Consider the following 18,998-nt stretch of genomic DNA (forward strand, 5'->3'; position numbering starts at 1 on the left):
GCCTCCTAAAGCTCGTTCCCCACACTGGCTGCCCTGACTGTCCTGGACGGCGTGCCCGCCAGCCGCCACCAGCCATGGCAGGGCCCCGGGGCCTCCTCCTGCTCTGCCTCCTGGCCTTCTGCCTAGCAGGCTCCAGCTTCACCAGGGGGCAGAAGGTGAGTAGGAGCCAGTGTGGGGGACATGGTATCCAGGCCCGCTGGCCAGTGGTGGGAGCAGGGAGGGAAGTGTGCACAGATCGGGCACAGGTCTGGGGGGACACACGGGGCAGCCGATACTTGTCTGACTCCGAGCAAGACCAGAGGGCTGGGCTATTGTGCCCACCTCCACAGGCTGAGAGGTCTGTGTCTAGCTGCCTCGGGTGGCAGGGGTGTGTTGGCCTGCCCTCCTATAACTGCACCCAGCCTGCCAGCCATGTGGTGTGGGCAGCCATCCCAGGGCTCCCCAGCCTGAAGTTGGGGGGTACAGAGCCAGGCCCATCCTCCTGCCCTCCCTGTCCAGACTGGGGCCTGGTCTCTCTGTGACCCTGGCCTGGGGATTGGAGATAACATCACCCCCAACCCTGGAGGGTTGTGGAACACACATGTATGTGTGCCTGTATTTGGCCCCAGGGGTAGAATGAGGTCTACTCAACCCTACTCCCTCTGGGTAAGCAGCAGCCAACAGGAATACTCTCAAATCTAAGAGCTGCCCTTTATCAAGTGCACAGCCCTGGGTGCACCTGGCCATTATCCTCTGGAATCTTCATGACCCCTGGACAGTGGGTCCTGTTCTCTGCCTGAGGGAGCTTAAGTTCAAGGATGATGGAGACCGGTCTGTCCAACTCTGGAGCCATGCTCCCAATCACTGCCTGTGAGTCCCCAGAGAAGGGGTCCCAGTGTGTGGCTGTCAGGTCCCGCGTGTGTCAGCTGCCTCCTGGCTGCCGGGCTGCAGGTCTGCTTGAGCCCCGGAGCAGGGACGTTGTCCCCACTGGAGCTTCCAGAAGAGCCTCCCACCCTGAATGTGGAGATAGAGTTGCCTGGCTGGGGCCTGCCTGCAGTTGAGGGTTCCCTCCACCATGAGGCCAAGTTCATTTGATTCTTGGGACAGCTGCTGCTGTCCCCATTATTATTAGTGGGCAGGCTGGGATCCAGAGAGGAAGGACTTGTCCAGGATTCCACTGCCAGGTAGCGCCAGATCGGAGCTGGGGATGGGCAGGTTGGAAGCTGCAGGGGTGACCGATGGTTGGAAGAGCCCAGGATTCTAGGCTGCAATGAGCCCTGCAGGTGGGTTCCCATTCCCTCCCTCCTCCATTTTTCCCACAAGTGAAATACAAGGGCATTTCATACGCCTTGCCACCTCCCCATGTTCTGGGGACAGGGGTCAATGAGGCGCCTCACGCTGGGAATTTTTCCCTGTCAAAGACCTATGCTCTGACCACCTCTGAGTCGATATCCTGGGGCTGGGGCTTAGCCGGGCTGGGGCTTAGCCAGCCTGGGCCAGGTCTGATGGTCCCCGGGGCTCCCATGAACAGGGAGGTGGCAATACCGGCCTTCTCTTGCATCCTCAGTCACCCGACCCTCCTGGCAATCCCTGTAGTGTGAGGCCCTCTCTAAATATTAGGAAACTGAGGCTCCAGGGGGTAAGGATGACCTGTGGGTCACACAGCCAGTGAGAGGCAGAAGCAGGACTCAAACACAGGCAGGTTCAGGCAGTAGAGGCAAGGAAGGCTTCCTGGAAGAGGGGGAGTGTTAGCCCTTGTCCATTCAAAACGCCTTTTGCTTAGTGTTTCCTCTGTGCTGGTGCTGGCGGAGCCTGTAGTCTCAAGCTGGGGGTTAGAGGGAGAAGAGCCCTGATCTAGGGCAGAGAAAGCAGTTGGGGGTTCGGAGGGGGCTGCCCCTCTGAGGGAGTTTGGGTTCTGGGCCCCAGGCCCCATCTTGGGGGAATTTCTCCCACTGGCAACAGGCTTTACACCTCATGTCTCCTCAACTTCCCCAGCAACATCTGTCTCTGTGGGAAGCAGATGTTGCAAAATCAGTTCTGGATTGGAGCAGGGAGGGGGCAGCACCCAGGGCCTGGCTCAGGCGGTTCTGAGGTGCCCGGGAAAGAAGAGAATCTGATTCAGCACTGGGCTGTGACCCAGAGGGACCAGCAGTGATTCTGTGCACTGGGGAGGCTGGTGCCCCTTCCAGGCTGTAGGGCAGAGGGGCCCGGTGCCTGCATCTGGTACACTCCCCACGGGAAGTATGATTCAGCCACTGACTTATCCACCCTTCACCATTTCACACACATTTCCCAATGCAGCAGCCTGAGAGTGAGTGTGTCCCCCTTGGGACACCTTCCTCCTGTGCTCACCTCCACACTCCACACCCCACCGCCCTGCCAAGAGCCAAGAAAGCGTGCTGTCTCCCTCCCCTAAACCCTTCCATTCCTCTCAGAGCCAGTCCCCGGGCCAGTGGTGGCCACAATGGCAACTGGGCCCGGCTGGCCAGGTGGCCCTCAGGGGTGCCTTTGCCCTGAGCCAGCAGCTGCCCAGGCTTGGAGTTACCCAACTTCCTAGACACTCCCTGGCTCAGCAAAGGCTGAGCCCCAGGGTGGGGAATGACACCACAACACTCAGCCCCACGGCTGGGCCTAAGGCCACTCTCAGCAACTTTCTTCTTTGCAGACCGCAGAGGCATGAGCGGAAAGGGCCAAATCACAGCAGCAGAGAGCGGCCCTCGGGTCCTCTCAGAAGTGTCATGCTGCTGTTTCTTCTCTCCTCTTGCCTTGAGAGGCCTCACACGTGTAACCTTCTAGGAAAGAGATGTTCTGGGCTCACTCCCTTTGCACCGCAGCATGTTCAGCATTTTTTAGATTAGAATATCTTAGATTCTCTAGTCTGGGCCCTGGAACCCCAAATCCTCTCTTCCATCAACACACACTCTCCTATGGCCCTTTCTCCCACTTACAATGTAGACTTAAACTTCCATCCCTCCAGGGCATAGCACTGTTCTTGGGACTTTGTTGCCATGACGGTGGCCCCAGGGATAGTGGACTGGCAGGGGCTGTGGCAGGCCAGTGAGTGGGACCACAGGGCTGGGCTTTCTCAGCATCCGGCACCCTCAGGGGATGGTCTCTTCTCCTCCCCCCACCCCCTCCCCCACCTTGGCCAGAGGTCCATTTAAAACAAACCAGTTGGCCTGGCCACTGGCCTCTCTCCTTAGCCACTCTCTGCCTTGTCACACTTTGTCACCCGCTCCTTTCCACTTCCTGGCTTTTGCCTCTCCTGTTCCCCTCTACCAGGGGCACTACCCTGGCCAACTCTTATCCATCTTTCAGCCCCAACTCAATTGAGTCACCACCCCTGGGAAGCCGCCTGGGTCCTCGCAGCTCCCTCGCGCCAGCATTGCCCACCCGATGATAAGTTGTGGACCTCTGGGTCCGCGTTCTTGTGTGGGGCCAGGGGCCAGGCGCCAGGCCTGGGGTCAGGACTTAGGGAACCCATGCAGACTCCCTGTGCACGTCTGCTCACACAGGCCTACCTCTTGGGTCTGGGGCTGGCTGTTGGGTCTCTGCCCCTGGGGCAGCTGAGCAGGCCCTTGGGCTTGCTGAGAGGGTCATTTAGCAGCACAGTGGAGACATGCTCAGGGCAAAGTGATGACCAAAGGGGTTCTGCCTGGGCCTGGGAATTGAATCGCTGTGCTCTCCCAAGTAGTGTCTGCTGTGGCATTTAGTGTTTACTCTTAAGTGAGAGGTGATAATGGACACTAGGTTGAGAATTCAGGTTCTGGTCCCTGACAGACCCAGTCTCTGGGTGGTTTGGGGCCCAGGGTTCAGTTTCGTCATCTGAATGAACTAAGGTCTAACAAAATGGCTGGGTTCTCATCACGTCAGGAGGTATAGACTCTGAGGCTTCTGGGCATATGTTTGTGGCCATGGGCAGAAGTCCGTGGCTGTGGTATAGGAAATACCATGGCAGGGAGGACCTGTGACAGGCAGGTTTCCCCATCTCTCACAGCTTCCCCTGTCCTCACTGGAACAGGTGGGAAACCAAGGCCTGGAGAGAAGTGCTAGGCCTTGCCTCAGTCAGAGCAGAACCAGGACTGGGTACAGGGTCCAGGCCGCCTCGCCCCAAATTCCACTTGTTGCCCAGGTGCGGTCCAGACGCTGCGATGTGAAGACCAAGTTTGTCATGCGCATACCCTGCACCATGTGCCCCGCCATTAAGAGGCGGATGTGCCCCCCAGGCTGGCTTCGGGAGTTACCAGAGAAGATCTCACAGGACTGCCGGTGTGGATCCCCACCTCCATCCTTGTCCACTTCCAGGAGCATCCTGTAGGGTGGGGGAGGGCTGGGGGGACGAGGGAGAGCCTGGCAGGCTTGGGTGGTGCGGGCAGGGACTCACTTATTCACATGTCTGTTGCCCTTCCAGTGGGGCAGAGATAGGGAGTAGGGAGGAGGTGGGGGCAGCTGGTATTTATTGAGCACCTACTACTTGCCAGCCCTGTGCTCATCTCCGGACCAGGCAGACAGAGAGGAGGCAGAGCCAGAGCACTGAAACCCAGTGTGGGGAGGCCAGGCTGGGGGCTGCAGAGTGGGAGTCCCTCCTGTCACCCCGCCCACCTTTGTGCCCAGCTATGAGGTGCAGCTGGGGGACTCTTTGATGTCTATGAGCGGCTGCAGCATGGAGTGCTGGAAGGACGTGGTGGAGAAGGCCTGTTGCCCCGGCTACTGGGGATCCCAGTGTTATGGTATTGGTGGGGGCCCAACCCTGCTCCTCATACTTCAGCCCTGGGTGCCCCCATCTGCAGCTTCTGCCTGCATCACCCTCCACTCATTCAGTAAATGGACACTGAGCGAGCACCAGCATAGCTTGGCTGCCTGGGGGAGGGGCCGGGGCTGCCTGGAGCTGCTGGGGTCAGGGGTGAATTGTGAGTTCCTAGGGGCACAGCTGAGTTCCGGGGGGGGGCGGTTCACAGAGTGTCCTGGAGGTGCTGAGACTCCGTGTAATGGCCGTGGGACCTGCCTGGATGGCATAGACGGGAACGGGACCTGTGTGTGCCAGGTAAGGGCCTGGTAGGGCTGGGGTGGGGGCAGTGGAGGGCTGCACTGACTTGCTGCAAATCTCTGCCAGGAAAACTTCAGTGGCTCCTCCTGCCAGGAGTGCCAAGACCCCAGCCGATTTGGGCCCAACTGCCAGTCAGGTGAGTGCTGGCGGGGCAGGGGGCAGGGCCACTGCCCACCTGGGGAACTGTGGAGACCTAGTCCATGTACCCGCCCCCCAGCAGGCTCCCTCCCAGTCCCTCAGCCTGACACTTCACCTCCAAGGACATGAGCTTTGCCGGCTCGTACCTCCAGTCCCGTACTGTTCCCAGAGGCCTTCACCAGGAAGCCACCCCCTGGGCCCCTAGGCTAGGCCAGGAGCCTCCCTTGGGCTCCCATCTCCCCTGTGGTCCTACATTACAGCCCTGTATTCTTGGGCTGGTGCCAGCTGAAACTGAGTTCTAGAAATGCAGAGGGTAGGGACTCAATGTCCCCGTGTGTCCCTGTGTGTCCCTCCCAGTGTGCAGCTGTGTTCATGGCGTGTGCAACCATGGGCCACTTGGAGATGGAAGCTGCCTGTGTTTTGCTGGATACACCGGACCCCGCTGTGACCAAGGTGGGCAGGGATGCTGGGATAGGATGGAATGGCAGCCTCTTGCTCACTGAGCAAGTGCTGAGCCCTTGCTCAGTGACCAGAGCAAGAGAGGCCAGTAGGTGAGGGATGGGGCCTGAGCCTCAGCAGGACTTCTGCCCAAAGCCTAATTTCTTTCAAAGTAGGAAAGAGACACAGTGGTCTGGGGGAGGGAACACCATCTGAGACCTATACTGCCCAGAGGCCCAGAGAGGGTAAGGCCCTGGCCAGAGTTACACAGCAAACTGGGCAGAACATCTTCGTTCCTATCTTCCTTCCTCCCCAACCTGGAGCTCTGCGTCACCATAATACTCCCCCCTCTCCACTCAGAGCTGCCAGTCTGCCAGGCCCTGAATTGTCCCCAGAACTCCCAGTGCTCTGCAGAGGCCCCTGCCTGCAGCTGCCTCCCGGGCCACACCCAGCAGGGCAGAGAATGTAGAGGTAAGTCAGCGACCTAGATGCCAGAGGCCCAAGTTCAGAATGACCAGGGGCTGGGAAGACATCCTTTAAAAAAAAATTTTTTTTAAGCTTATTTATTTATTTATTTGGAAAGAAAGAGAGAGAGAGAAAGCGAGTGCACGCAAGCCGGGGAGGGGCAGAGAGAGAGGGGGAGAGAGAGAATCCCAAGCAGGTTCTGTACAGGCAGCACAGAGCTAGACTGAGGGCTCAATCTCACAGCTGTGAGATCATGACCTGAGCCAAAATCAAGAGTCGGACACTTAACCGACTGAGCCACCCAGGCGCCCCCTTTTAAACCAGCAAGTACAATCTGGCCATTTACAGCAAGTACAGCCTGCCACCGAGAGAGGCCCTGTCTCCAAGTTCTAGATCAACTTGCTCACCTCATCTTTGGGCCATTCCTGCAGACGTGATGAGGCTCCTGGGTGCTCAGCTCACTTGGGCTCTCTCTTTCTCTGCCCTGGCAGCCCCTAATCCCTGCCAGCCATCGCCCTGTTCCCCACTGGCCCAGTGCTCGGTGAGCCCCACGGGGCAGGCACAGTGTCGCTGCCCCAAGGACTACCACGGTGACGGGACGGTGTGTCTGCCCCATGACCCGTGCACCATCAACCATGGTGGCTGCCCCATCAACTCCACCGTGTGTCTATACCTGAGATCAGGCAAGGTGAGCCGGGCCCTGGCTCGGGCCTGTCCCGTGGTCCACCCACCCCCATTGGCTACTGGACCCTAGGCCTCTTGGCCCTCACGGGCCTCTTGGGAGCCTCAGTTGTCCCCTTTGTAAAATGGGAAGAAGATGACAGCCCTCTTCTCAGCTGGTGGGTGCACGGGCCGAGCATAGTTTTGTGGGTGCAGCAGATGCCAGTGGTTCTCACAGATGTGATGTCACCCTCCTCCCCCTGCCTGGTGGCCCAGGCCTCCTGCCAGTGTAAGCCAGGCTTGGTCAGCATCAATCACAATGCCTCTGCGGGCTGCTTTGCCTACTGTTTCCCTCATTCCTGCGACCGGTCAGCCACCTGTCAGGTGACCTCCGATGGGAAGACCAGGTAGGCACGAGGGCTTCGGGGTGGGCACCGGGGGCAGAGCAGAGAGGGTGGGCTGGGCAGGGGCAAGTGTGCACACATGTGTACCCTCAGTTCAAAGGCCCTGAGGGGACAGATGCGTGAGGGCCAGGAGGTGGGGACGGGCCATACCCCTGCCCTGACCCATTCTACCCATGTCCCTAGCTGTGTGTGCAAGGAGGGTGAGGTAGGGGATGGGCGTGCCTGCTATGGACACCTGCTCCATGAGATACAGAAGGCCAGCCAGCTGGGTGTGGTGTTCCTGCGGCTGAGAGTCACCCTGGCCATGTTGGGTGTGTGACCCCTACCACCTGCCTGTGACCTTGTCCCTCATACTCACATTCTTAGGAGGGAGGGAGGGGCGGACTCTGCAAGGATGCCCTGTCTCTCTGCCCAAGAGCTATGGAAGTAGAGTGGGCCGGGGTGGGGTGTGTGATTGGAGGTAGGAGCTAGTCCCCCAAATCCTGATGCCTCTCATCTACCCTAGACCTAGGCCCAGTGCCCCCCCACCCAACTCTCCAAAACATAGGACTGATGCCTGAGGTTTTCCCAGATCTATTCTAATACATCCTCTCCCGGCTCCCAGACCAGGGCTGCCGCGAGATCCTCACCACATCGGGCCCATTTACCGTGCTGGTACCGTCCCTCTCGTCTGTCTTCTCCAGGACCATGAACGTGAGCCCTTCCCCTTGAGGAGCTGGCTGCCAGCCCTTGCCTCCTCCCTGGGCCTGCCCCAGGCTTGAGGGCCCCAAGAGAGGCCACACTCTGGGGATCTGAGGCCTGGGACGCCCCCTGTCCTCTCCATTGCTTGGGCAGCGTGGCATGACGACCGCCACGGGCCCATTCGGCACCCTCGTCCCCCTGTGCCCACAGGCGTCCGTTGCCCGGCAGCTCTGCAAACAGCACATCGTAGCAGGACAGCACATCCTGGAGGAATTGGGGACCCAGCAGACACGCAGGTGGTGGACACTGGATGGGCAGGAGCTCACCGTCACTTTCAATCACTTCATGGTAAGGAGGGCAACCCCAGCCTGGGGACCAGAGGTGTCACAGTTGGGGGACGCTGCCTGAGCAATGGTGTGGAGGTGGAACGGAGCCTCGGCACAGGAGGCTGGCCTGTGCCGTATGAGCCAGAGGTCTCACATCTCAGCAGAAGTACACATACAAGTACAAAGAGCACCCCCAGCAAACATTCACCATCCAAAAGGCCAACTACCCGGCAGCCAACGGTGTCTTCCACTTGGTCACTGCTCTGCAGTGGCAGCCCCCACCAGAGCTCCCTGAGGACCCCAAGGTAAGCCAGTGCCCTCCCCTTTCTCCATCTCGTGCCACTGGGTGACCTCTGACTCTCACAGAGTTCAGAGAGTGAGCAGGGGCAGTTCTGGGCAGGAGTGGAACAGAACTCCTTCCCCTCTGAGGCTGACGCAGCCTCACCCTTTTCTCTGGGGCTCTCATGCTTGTCCCTTGCTACAGAGAACCATCGGCCAGATCCTTGCCTCTACTGAGGCCTTCAGCCGGTTTGAAACCATCCTGGAGGTGAGTTTGGGGGAATGGTCCTAGCCCATCTGATCTTTTGGCTCGGGACCCCTCATTACCCCAGAGGGATCTGGGGATCTGGAGTAGTATGGGTCTTTGCCCATGCCCCCACCCTGTAACCTTCCCATCACCATCCTGAGGTCCTGTGTTAGCATGGACCCAATGCCATTGTCTCCCACTTACTCCTCGTGGGCGTTCCCTGCAGGCTGAGGGTGGTGGGGCCCAGGCAGGCCTCAGAGGTAGAGGCCGAGCCTCGCTGAGCCTCCTTCTCGCTGTCACAGAACTGTGGGCTACCCTCCATCCTGGATGGGCCTGGGCCATTCACAGTGTTTGTCCCAAGCAACGAGGCTGTGGATATGTTGCGTGATGGCCGTCTGATCTACCTCTTCACAGCAGTAAGCTTGGTGGGGAGAAGGGTCTGGGGAGACAGGGTACCTGGGCCTCTACCCTCTCCTACCAAGCCCTCTCTCCCTTGCCAGGGTCTGTCGAAACTACAGGAGCTGGTGAAGTACCACATCTACAGCCATGGGCAGGTGAGAGACTCTTCTCTGGAAGGGTGACCAGCTTGTACCTGCTGCTGGGCTTTTGGATGCTTGTCTGTAGGTCTTGGCCTCCCTGGGAGCCCCTTTTCCTCTCCCCATCCGTTTGGACTCTATAAGCACAGAAGAGAGTCTGGGGACCAAGGTGGTGGCTGTGAGTCACCTGGGCAGGACTGTTTGGGGCTTTACAGTGTGGCTAATGCCCAGCCTAAGGCCACACTCTCCTCCGCCTCAGCTGACCATTGAGAAGCTCATCTCCAAGGGTCGGGTCCTCACCATGGCAAACCAGGTCCTGGCTGTGAATATCTCTGAGGAGGTGAGCTCCACAAACAAAATCTGGAACAAATGGACTGATGGAGGAGCTGGTGATGACTGGCTGGTTACGTGGTCTCTTTTGGACCTGCCTTTATGCTCTGAGCCCCATGGAGTGCAGGCCCTGGTGGGACTATGTGGGAGGCAGGCACAGATCAAATCCCTCTCCTGGGGCCCAACAGACCGGGGGGGCTCCAAAGACGTGGAGGGTGGGCACAAGGGTGGGGGGGGGTGGTGGTATTCCGTGTGACTTGGGGCTCAGAGGCTGGAAACCACATGAGCAGACACTACAGGGCTCAGGACACAGAGGCTGGAGCAGTTTTGCCAGAGCAGGAGGCTCTGGAGAGCCAGGGAGAGGGGAGAGGAGAGGGCCAGCAGGCTGGGCTGTGGGGATGAAGGAGGCACGGGCTCAGGGGTCTGCCAGGCCAGACAGGCCGCACACTGGGCTCCACCACAGGGGCGCATCCTGCTGGGACCCGAGGGGGTGCCACTACGGAGAGTGGACGTGCTGGCTGCCAATGGCGTGATCCACATGCTGGAGGGTGTCCTGCTGCCCCCGACCATCCTGCCCATCCTGCCTAAGCACTGCAACGAGGAGCAGTACAAGATCGTGGCGGTGAGCACGTGCCACACGGTCCCAGCCTTCCTGGGGTCCCTGTTCTCCTCCAGTGGCTTTAAGGCTGGGGCCTGGGCACACACCCCACAGAGGTGCCTGCCTCCCCCACCGCCAGGTGTCAGCAGTGCTGTTGATGGTTCCTTCAAGATCACTCCTGCATCTTCTGGCCCTCTGTCCCCGCCCTCTGGCACAGTTCTCACACTCCCACGCTAAGCTCTTCCTTCTGCCCTGGCCCTCCGACAGTTGACTCTCTCATACCTCGGGGCTTGGCTCCGTGACACTTTCTTCGGGTCTTCTGTATAAACCATGACTAACCACTCTCCCCGCCACCCCCCTCCTCCTGTCGGCCCTTCCCTGCACAGGGCTCCTGTGTGGACTGCCAAGCCCTGAACACCAGCATGTGCCCCCCCAACAGCATGAAGCTGGTGAGTGTCCCTTGGCTGGGCCCTTAGGGCTGCCCAGTGAGACTTCCGTCATGGGTCAGGGTGGGGAGAAGGCCCTGTGAGGCTGGACCTGGAGCCTCAGTCCCTCTCGGCCCCACTGAGGGTGGGAATGCTGGACCCAGAGTGCTGAGTGGTCCCTGGATCAGAGCTGCCTGGCGAAAGGGGCCGGCTCAGGCCCCATGCCTGCTGATCAGCTTTGCACGGCCCACCCCAGGACATCTTCCCCAAGGAGTGTGTCTACACCCATGACCCTACTGGGCTCAACGTCCTGAAGAAAGGCTGCGCTCACTACTGCAACCAGACTATCCTGGTGAGCCTGGGTGTGGGGTGCTCACTGCCAGTGAGCTGGAGCCTCCCCTCCGGGGCAGAGCAGGCTGCCTTCCTCAGAGAGCTGTGTTGCATCCCAGAGGGGCTTCATGCACCCCCTTGTTCTAGAGATGGGACCAGAGAGCAGCAGTGGCCCCAGATGGACCCTCAGACACACTTTTGTCTCTTACAGAAACCTGGCTGCTGCAAAGGGTTTTTTGGGCCTGACTGTATACAGTGTCCTGGGGGCTTCTCCAACCCCTGCTATGGCAAAGGCACCGTGAGTCCCCCCACTGCCCTGGGGTGAGGGGTGGGAGTTGGCCAGCGACACCCTGTGTGTCTGAGTCAAGCCTGCCGCTCTGTGGTCTCAGGCTTCCAACATTTAGGCAGAGGGAGTTGGACCATATTGTTTTTAGTATTTTAATTAGAAATAATTAAGTAGATGGACTTGGGCACCTGTTTTCATGAAACCTATTTGTCGGTGCTTTTCTTGTGTGTTCTGTTTTGCCACTTGGTAGCATCGAGGGCAGGGAAGACACCCTAGGGGTTGTGCGTTTCTAGGTTGTGCACAGGTCCCCCCTGAAGCCTCCAGGGCCGGTTGTCTTTTAGGGCCCCAGTTCTTTGGCAGCATCGGTGGCTTGGTCTCTTCCAGGGTGAGGTCTTCCGCGGGGAGCAGAAGCTCAGAGCCACCCCATGGAGGAAGAGGGTGTGGGGGAGGGCAAGGACAGCCCCCACCCCATGACTGGTCCCTCTTCCTGTCCACCTCCAGTGCAGCGACGGGGTCCGGGGCAACGGGGCCTGCCTCTGCTTCCCAGACTACAAAGGCATCGCCTGCCACATCTGCTCTAACCCAAACAAGCATGGAGACCGGTGCCAGGAAGGTGGGTGGTCCTGGCCCAGGCTGCCTGCCAGGGAAAAAAGGCTCTGCTTGGAAAGAGGGTTGGGGGCTCTCAAGAAGGGGAATAGAGCCCCAGGAGGAAGAGGAGGAAGAGTAAAGGCCAGAGGGAGGAGGGGAGGATTTGGGGACAAAAATAGATGTCTCCTTCACCCACGCCAGGATGACAGCTGTGGTTCAATCTAAAGCATGTGAGATTTAAGTCAGACACACAAAAGAACTTTCTGATGGTGCTGTTGGGGGCAGGGAAGCTAGAATGGGGTGACTGAAAGCAATGAATGGCCCTGCTTGCATTTCTTCTGCCTGTCCACTGAGTCTGGGATGGCCTCTGATTTTGTGACCCTGAAGTCAAATCTATGCCGGCTGCCCCATTCCCCGTCCCCAGTGCTCCCGTGGCTTCATCCTGGCTCCCAGCCAGCTCTGCCCCTGTCTTAGCTTTCCTGATCCCATCTCCTCCCTGCAGACTGTGGCTGCGTCCACGGTCTCTGTGACAACCGTCCAGGCAGTGGGGGTGTGTGCCAGCGTGGCACGTGTGCCCCAGGCTTCAGCGGCCACTTCTGCAATGAGTCCTCTGTGAACTGTGGGCCCACAGAACGGGCCCAGAGCTGCCACCTGCATGCCCGCTGTGTTAGCCAGGGAGGCGTTACCAGGTGAGGACTCACGTTTCCCCTCTGCCTTGTCCATGACCATGCATGTCAGTTCATTCGGCCTCTGAGCTCTTCCAGAGGCTCACTGGAGGCCTCTCGTTCAGGTGCGTCTGTCTCGATGGCTTCGAGGGTGATGGCTTCTCCTGTACACCCAGCAACCCCTGCTCCCACCCAGACCGTGGTGGCTGCTCAGAAAATGTCAGTCTCACTGTCTCTCTCTGAAGCCCTGACCCAGGGGTGGGAGGGTCAGCCCACCATCCTGCAGAGCTGAGTCATTTCATCGTGGCTCTCACAGGCTGAGTGTGTCCCTGGGGCCCTGGGCAACCACCACTGCACATGCCACAAAGGCTGGAGCGGGGACGGCCGTGTCTGTGTGGCCATCGACGAGTGTGAGCTGGATGTGAGAGGTGGTTGTCACGCCGACGCCCTCTGCAGCTACGTGGGACCTGGGCAGGTGAGGCACAGCAAGCCTAGAGGCAGCAGAGTGGGGCGAGGGGTCTTCATTCTGGGGGTCTCTCACCCCACCCCATCTGGCTCCATGGGCATCCACTCCCAAGAACTCCAGCTGAGGGTCTCAAATCTCAGACACAAGTGAGAATGCAGGTCTGGAATGTTGAGTCGTGTAGTCTAGAAGCAGCAGACGTGTCCTGGAGACAACATGAAGGCCATGACAGTTTTAAAGGAAGGCGCATTCTAGCACCAGTCCAAGGCTGCCTATTCCCCAAATCAGAAGGCCGCGGCTCCCGTCCTTTGGGGATGAGGACTCTCGTAACTGAGTCCACGAGTCCTCTGCTCTTTCTGGCCTCAGGGCCACTGTCTTCTGACCATGAGTTCACTCATTCACTCACTGGTTTCCCACATGGCACCAGGAGTGTGTTACATGCTAGTCCCTATTCTAGACTTAGGAATTCAAAGCTGAGCAAAGGAGGGGGAGACTCCTGCCCAAGGAAAGTGGCATCCCCAAATGTTTAGACTCCTGGAAATCCAGCTGTGGAGCTTTGCAGCCTCAGACCCCAGCCACAGGGTCTGAGCATCTGGAGCTTTCCTTGTGAGGCACATCAGACCCGTGAACCTGAGGACTAGGTGGCACTCAAGTGTCTAGTATGCTGATCGGGAGACCAGGCCTGGCTGGCTCTGGATCAGTGTGTGCAGGGACCTTGCTCATGATGGTTGGGGCCACCCGCCTGTGGGGTGTCCATGGCGAGCGCCCAGCTGGCTATGAGGGCTGGCACTCTCCACTCCACAAGAAGCTACACAATGTTAAAGTCCTGAACCGAGGACCAGAATAAGCAGGTTGAGATTCCCCCAACTTGCAGAGGAGGGCAACTGAGATCTGGGGAGTGTCACCACTCAGCTGCAGTGGGGACAAGCCCAAGACACAGGCATTCAGTGGGAAGGATCAGAGCAGGGTGGCAGGGTCAGAGGTGGGTCTGTGCCACCAGCCCTGGGGCCAGCCTTGCCAACACCTGCCTGCTCACCACACGTTGCTGACCTCTCCCAGGCCTGAGGGCAGAGGGGTACCAAGTCCCCATGGATGCTTCCCTGACGATGCCATCACTTCTGTTGGCTCATCTGGAGAGCCAGCCTCCCCTCAGGGCCTCAGAATCCTGATCTGGAATGTGGATGGAGCTGGGAGAAGCTCCATGTGTCTGAACAAGGCTCCCCAGGACATAAGGCCCATGGACAGCTGGGGAGTGGAGGAGGAGAGGGGCGTGCCCCTGGTGAGATAAGGCCCTCTGCTTCTAACCTCTCCAGAGCCGGTGCACCTGCAAGCTGGGATTCGCAGGGGATGGCTATGTGTGCAGTCCTATTGACCCCTGCCGGGCAGGCAATGGTGGCTGCCATGACCTGGTGAGGGGGCGAGAGGGCTCGGAGCCTGGGGGAGGCTCTCTGGTTGTCCCTGTCTATGGCCAGGATTGGAATCCAAGCCACAAATCCAAACCATGTCACCCCTTTGTCCACAGTATAGAGCTTTCACTGGTTCTTAAGGCCCCAACCCTTGCCCTGCCTCCCGTCTCCTCCCTTGCCCCCTACCCTCTTCTATGCTCTTGTGGCCTTTTTGAGCCCATTGCTGTCTGTCCCGACTTCATTCTGCTCTAATACCACTGCACCTCTGCCCACGTATTCTGGAAGGCCTCCCAGCTAGCTCCTCCTGCTCTCAGTTCAGGCCTCTCCTCCTGGGTGCTCCCTCAACCCTGGGCTTTCCCAACTCATCTGTCATGATGAAGTAGGGTAACTCATGTCAAGTGCTCAGTGACCTTGGAGACCTAGGGCCAGGCATACCAAAGGAGAACATGAATGCAGATTGGCTGGATGGACAAACAGATGGTGGGGCTGGGTAGCAAGACAGGCAGGCAGCAGGAAGATAGATGATAAGGGTGAACAGAGAGATGGGGTGCTGTCCAGCTTGCCATCTGGGTACTGAACGGAGGGCCCTGTCTCTTTGCCCCACCTGCAATTCAGGCCACCTGCCAAGCAGTGGGGGGAGGCCAGCGGGTCTGCACATGCCCCTCTGGCTATGGGGGTGATGGCTTCAACTGCTACGGAGACATCTTCCGGGTGAGTGGGTCCCTGTGTTTGGCAGGGCGGCGGTGTGTGGGGGGGGTCCTTTCACACACCTCAGGTGGGAAGAGGCAGTGCTCAGGGTCCTGGTGAGGAGGGGGCTTGGGTTTGTCCCTAGACTGATGACTTCAGCTTTTTCCCTTCCCTTAGGAGCTGGAGGCAAATGCCCACTTCTCTGTCTTCTACCAGTGGATCAAGGTAGGACAGGGCAGAATACTGGGGTTGGGGCTCAAATCCAGGAGGCCTCCCTGGATGCAGAGGTGCCACATAATATCTCCAAGAGCTGGAGGTGGGGGCAGGCCTGCAGGCTGGGAGCAAGCAATCTCAGGTGGCTGCCTTCATTACTCCCCCTACCCCCCTGTCACCATGCGCACAGAGTGCTGGCATCACTCTTCCTACCGACAGCCGAGTCACAGCCCTGGTGCCCTCTGAGTCTGCCATCCGTAGGCTGAGCCCCGAGGACCAGGCCTTCTGGCTGCAGCCGAGGATGCTGCCGCACCTGGTCAGGTGGGCAGCCAGGGCAGGGAGCTGGGTTGGGAAAGGGACTTCTGTGTGGGACCCTGCCCCTCCCCAGAGGTTCTCTTTCTGAGGACCTATGTCCACCTGTTGGGGTGGAGCCTAGTCCCAGGGTAGGTTACACTAACCTGGTTCCGTGCCCTACAGGGCCCATTTTCTCCAGGGTGCCCTCTCTGAGGAGGAGCTGGCCCGGCTGGCTGGGCAGGATGTGGCCACCCTGAGCCCCACCACACGCTGGGAGATTCACAACATCAGTGGGGTACGTGGTGAACTCTGGGCAGGAGAGGGGGTCGTGCAGAACATGGTGGGGGACTTCCCAGAAGGGGGTCCCCGGTGATGAGATTGAGGTCCCCTCGACCTCCACAGGGCCAGCAGAGGGCATACTCAGGACAGTGTCTTGGGACCAGCAGTGACTTCCCTGCCAGGGGCTGTCTGTTTGTCTTTCTCTGCATGTGCATACCTGTCCCTTTTGTGCATGGGTCCTGGTGTGGGTCTGTGTACCCATCTGGTAGGTTCTCTGGGTGTCTGGGCCAGGCTGGGGGCCACCGGTAGCTGCCTGTGTGCCCAGCAGAGTCTCTGTTGGTGCTGTACCCGCTCTTAAGTGTCTACCTGTGACTCCCTGTGGCTGAGCCCTGCTTGCTGTTTTCCAGAGGGTCTGGGTGCAGAATGCCAGCGTGGATGTGGCTGACCTCCTTGCCACCAACGGTGTCCTACATGTCCTCAGCCAGGTATGGCCAGAGGGGTGTGCGCAGGGAACATCCTAAGCTGAGGGGCACTGACATACTGACCAGCCCCTATGCTCCACGTCAGGTCTTACTGCCTCCGAGAGGGGACGCACTGCACGGGCAGGGGTTGCTGCAGCAGCTAGACTCGGTGCCTGCCTTCCACCTCTTCCGGGAGCTGCTGCAGGTAAGGAACAGAGGAGAGAGGGGGAGTGCCTGGTCGGGGCGCCCTCCCCTGGGCCTGGAGGGAGGTGGTTGGCCGCGGGGTTGGGACTGAGGGGGATTATGCCCATTGGTGACCCTGGCCTCCTGCCCCCAGCACCACAGGCTGGTGCCCCAGATTGAGGCGGCCACGGCCTACACCATCTTCGTGCCCACAAACCGTTCTCTGGAGGCCCAGGGAAACAGCAGCATCCTGGTGAGGTCGCTGGGATAGGGCCACTGAAGGGGAGGGTGAAAACCTGGGGGAACTTCCCATCCTATGACAAAGGGACAAGGCAGGTGGAACGTACTGTCCTGGGCACTTGGTGGTCCCCGGAGTCCCTGAGCTTCTTCTCTGCCAGGATGCAGACACGGTGCGACATCATGTGATCCTGGGGGAAGCCCTCTCCACAGAATCCCTACAGAAAGGGGGACACCGCAACTCTCTCCTGGGCCCTGCCCACTGGCTCGTCTTCTACAATCATAGCGGCCAGGTCTGCGGGGGTCGGGGGCTGGGAGCCTGCAAGCTCTGCTCCAGAGACCACCCGTCCTGGAGACCACCCCCCTCCCCACGCCTGTAGCCCCAAGGTGAGGGTGGTAAGTGTGGGGGGTGGACTCAGCCTCCTACTGTCCTCCTCAGCCTGAGGTGAACCACATGCCGCTGGAAGGCCCTGTGCTGGAGGCCCCTGGCCGCTCATTGTTTGGCCTGTCGGGGGTCCTGACTGTGGGCTCAAGCCGCTGCCTGCATAGCCACGCCGAGTCCCTGCGGGTGAGAGGCCGAGGCCGGTGGGGAGGATAGCTGGGGGTTCAGAGCTGGGAGGTGCTGGCTGGCCTGGCTGGCAGGGCAGGGCAGTTGGTCAGGGGTGGGACAGGAAGGAAGGTGAGTTGGGGGGGCCCCCCGTCCCAGGACCACCTGAAAGCTCTGCCCTCCCTCCCCATAGGAGAAATGCATAAACTGCACCCGGAAATTCCGCTGCACTCAGGGCTTCCAGCTGGAGGTGAGGATGGGCCCAGCACAGCTCTGAGCTTCGCCTGCTCTCTGCTCCCAAGGTGTCTGAGCCCGCAGGGCCCAGTCGGCTCACCCAAGCCTGGGGAATGGAACAGCAAGGGCTGCTTGACCTCCCTGGTAGAGGCCAGGAGGCCCAGGCCCAGGTCTGCTGGGAGGAGGCCTCACTCACTTGCAGCCCGAGGCCTGGGTCCCGCCTGCCATCTCCTCATCAGGTCTACCTGTCTTGATCCCTCCCTAATTTTCTGCTGTCCTGCTCATCTGTCTTACCCACTGATATCTGTCTGTCCTGATTGTCTGTCTCCCCATTCACTGTCTGCCCCTACTCAAGCGAAGGGCTGAGCCCTCCTTGCCTGCCCCTGTTTCCAGAACACTCCCAGGAAGAGCTGTGTCTACCGATCTGGCTACTCATTCTCCCGGGGCTGTTCTTACACTTGTGCCAAGAAGATCCAGGTTTGCCTTGCGGCACCCCCACCCCCAAGTCTAACCAGAAAGGGGGAAGTGGGAGTGCAGGCCCAGGGGAGAAACCTGGCCTAGATTTCAAAGGCAGAGGCTGGGCTTGGACTAGGGTTGAGGCCAGAGGGGCAAGGGCCCAGAGGGAGGGTAAGGAGGAGAGGTCTGAGGTCAGTGGGGCCAGTGTTGGTCCCCATGGCCACACCCCAGGAAGTAGGGACGGGGAGAGGGGAAAGAGGCTCAGCCCGGACACTGTCAACCAGGCCCCAGGGGCAACTGCTGGGCCCAGCTCTGTCTCTCACTGTGAGACCCGGCACAGCTGTCGCCTGCCTGAGGCTCCGTTCCCTCGCCCCTGCCACGGGGAGGGTGGTAGAAGGCAGCCGCCATCTCCCTGGTTCCAGCTTGCTTCATTTTATGGCTTTGTGGCCTGTCCCCGCCCCACCCCTCCAACATTCCCCCGCCCCCCACTTCCCTCCCCCTACATCTGGCCTGTGCCGGGCCTCTCCCTGCCCCCTCCATGCAGGTGCCTGACTGCTGCCCTGGCTTCTTCGGCACGCTGTGTGAGCCGTGCCCCGGGGGACTGGGTGGTGTGTGCTCGGGCCACGGGCAGTGCCAGGACAGGCTCCTGGGCAGCGGAGAGTGCCACTGCCACGAGGGCTTCCATGGAACAGCCTGTGAGATGTGTGAGCTGGGCCGCTATGGGCCCACCTGTGCCGGAGGTGAGCACTGGAGAGGGTGGAGGACGGTAGGCACGGGGATGGACCAGCAGGGTCAGGACGGGAGCACTGGGTAACTCCTGTCCCCCCTTGTTCTGCTCCCAGTCTGTGACTGTGCCCATGGGCTGTGCCAGGAGGGGATCCAAGGGGATGGAAGCTGTGTCTGTCATGCGGGCTGGCAGGGCCCCCGCTGTGACCAGAGTGAGTGGCCTCAAGGGGGAGAGGTGGGTGGCTCCTGGGGAGGTGGTTCCTGGGTCCAAATGACCAGAACCATCTTCTCACCCCTCCAGAGATCAGCGGCCCTCAATGCCCAAAGAAGTGCGATCCCAATGCCAAGTGAGTGAGCTCAGCCTGGGGCAGGTGGGCAAGTGTGTAGGGG

General features: G+C 59.8%; 1 protein-coding gene across 7 annotated transcripts in view; it reads left to right on the forward strand.

The window, feature by feature from the left end:
- The window catches only part of STAB1 (stabilin 1), a 26,850-nt gene continuing 7,852 nt past the window's right edge, over positions 1-18,998 (forward strand). For 6 of the 7 annotated variants that reach the window (XR_006199869.1, XM_042929598.1, XM_042929600.1 and 3 more), the window contains exons 1-40: positions 1-155; positions 4,112-4,248; positions 4,594-4,709; positions 4,938-5,023; positions 5,093-5,162; positions 5,522-5,617; positions 5,963-6,073; positions 6,559-6,755; positions 7,004-7,134; positions 7,315-7,442; positions 7,736-7,824; positions 8,023-8,160; positions 8,300-8,443; positions 8,623-8,685; positions 8,967-9,080; positions 9,165-9,218; positions 9,460-9,540; positions 9,994-10,152; positions 10,515-10,577; positions 10,810-10,905; positions 11,095-11,181; positions 11,671-11,782; positions 12,260-12,446; positions 12,548-12,641; positions 12,739-12,897; positions 14,199-14,294; positions 14,907-15,002; positions 15,156-15,203; positions 15,382-15,512; positions 15,669-15,780; positions 16,172-16,249; positions 16,332-16,430; positions 16,563-16,661; positions 16,807-16,938; positions 17,085-17,213; positions 17,386-17,442; positions 17,820-17,903; positions 18,427-18,622; positions 18,725-18,820; positions 18,910-18,955. Coding sequence is in view for 6 of the 7 variants with exons in the window: in XM_042929598.1 (XP_042785532.1) it covers positions 75-155; positions 4,112-4,248; positions 4,594-4,709; positions 4,938-5,023; positions 5,093-5,162; positions 5,522-5,617; positions 5,963-6,073; positions 6,559-6,755; positions 7,004-7,134; positions 7,315-7,442; positions 7,736-7,824; positions 8,023-8,160; positions 8,300-8,443; positions 8,623-8,685; positions 8,967-9,080; positions 9,165-9,218; positions 9,460-9,540; positions 9,994-10,152; positions 10,515-10,577; positions 10,810-10,905; positions 11,095-11,181; positions 11,671-11,782; positions 12,260-12,446; positions 12,548-12,641; positions 12,739-12,897; positions 14,199-14,294; positions 14,907-15,002; positions 15,156-15,203; positions 15,382-15,512; positions 15,669-15,780; positions 16,172-16,249; positions 16,332-16,430; positions 16,563-16,661; positions 16,807-16,938; positions 17,085-17,213; positions 17,386-17,442; positions 17,820-17,903; positions 18,427-18,622; positions 18,725-18,820; positions 18,910-18,955 (4,292 nt within the window). In the remaining variant the exon portion in view is untranslated. The remainder of the gene's footprint in view (positions 156-4,111; positions 4,249-4,593; positions 4,710-4,937; positions 5,024-5,092; positions 5,163-5,521; positions 5,618-5,962; positions 6,074-6,558; positions 6,756-7,003; positions 7,135-7,314; positions 7,443-7,735; positions 7,825-8,022; positions 8,161-8,299; positions 8,444-8,622; positions 8,686-8,966; positions 9,081-9,164; positions 9,219-9,459; positions 9,541-9,993; positions 10,153-10,514; positions 10,578-10,809; positions 10,906-11,094; positions 11,182-11,670; positions 11,783-12,259; positions 12,447-12,547; positions 12,642-12,738; positions 12,898-14,198; positions 14,295-14,906; positions 15,003-15,155; positions 15,204-15,381; positions 15,513-15,668; positions 15,781-16,171; positions 16,250-16,331; positions 16,431-16,562; positions 16,662-16,806; positions 16,939-17,084; positions 17,214-17,385; positions 17,443-17,819; positions 17,904-18,426; positions 18,623-18,724; positions 18,821-18,909; positions 18,956-18,998) is intronic. The other variant, XM_042929599.1, reaches the window with a different exon arrangement.

Source organism: Panthera leo, chromosome A2, assembly GCF_018350215.1.
Source record: "Panthera leo isolate Ple1 chromosome A2, P.leo_Ple1_pat1.1, whole genome shotgun sequence".
NCBI classification, from domain to species: domain Eukaryota; kingdom Metazoa; phylum Chordata; class Mammalia; order Carnivora; family Felidae; genus Panthera; species Panthera leo.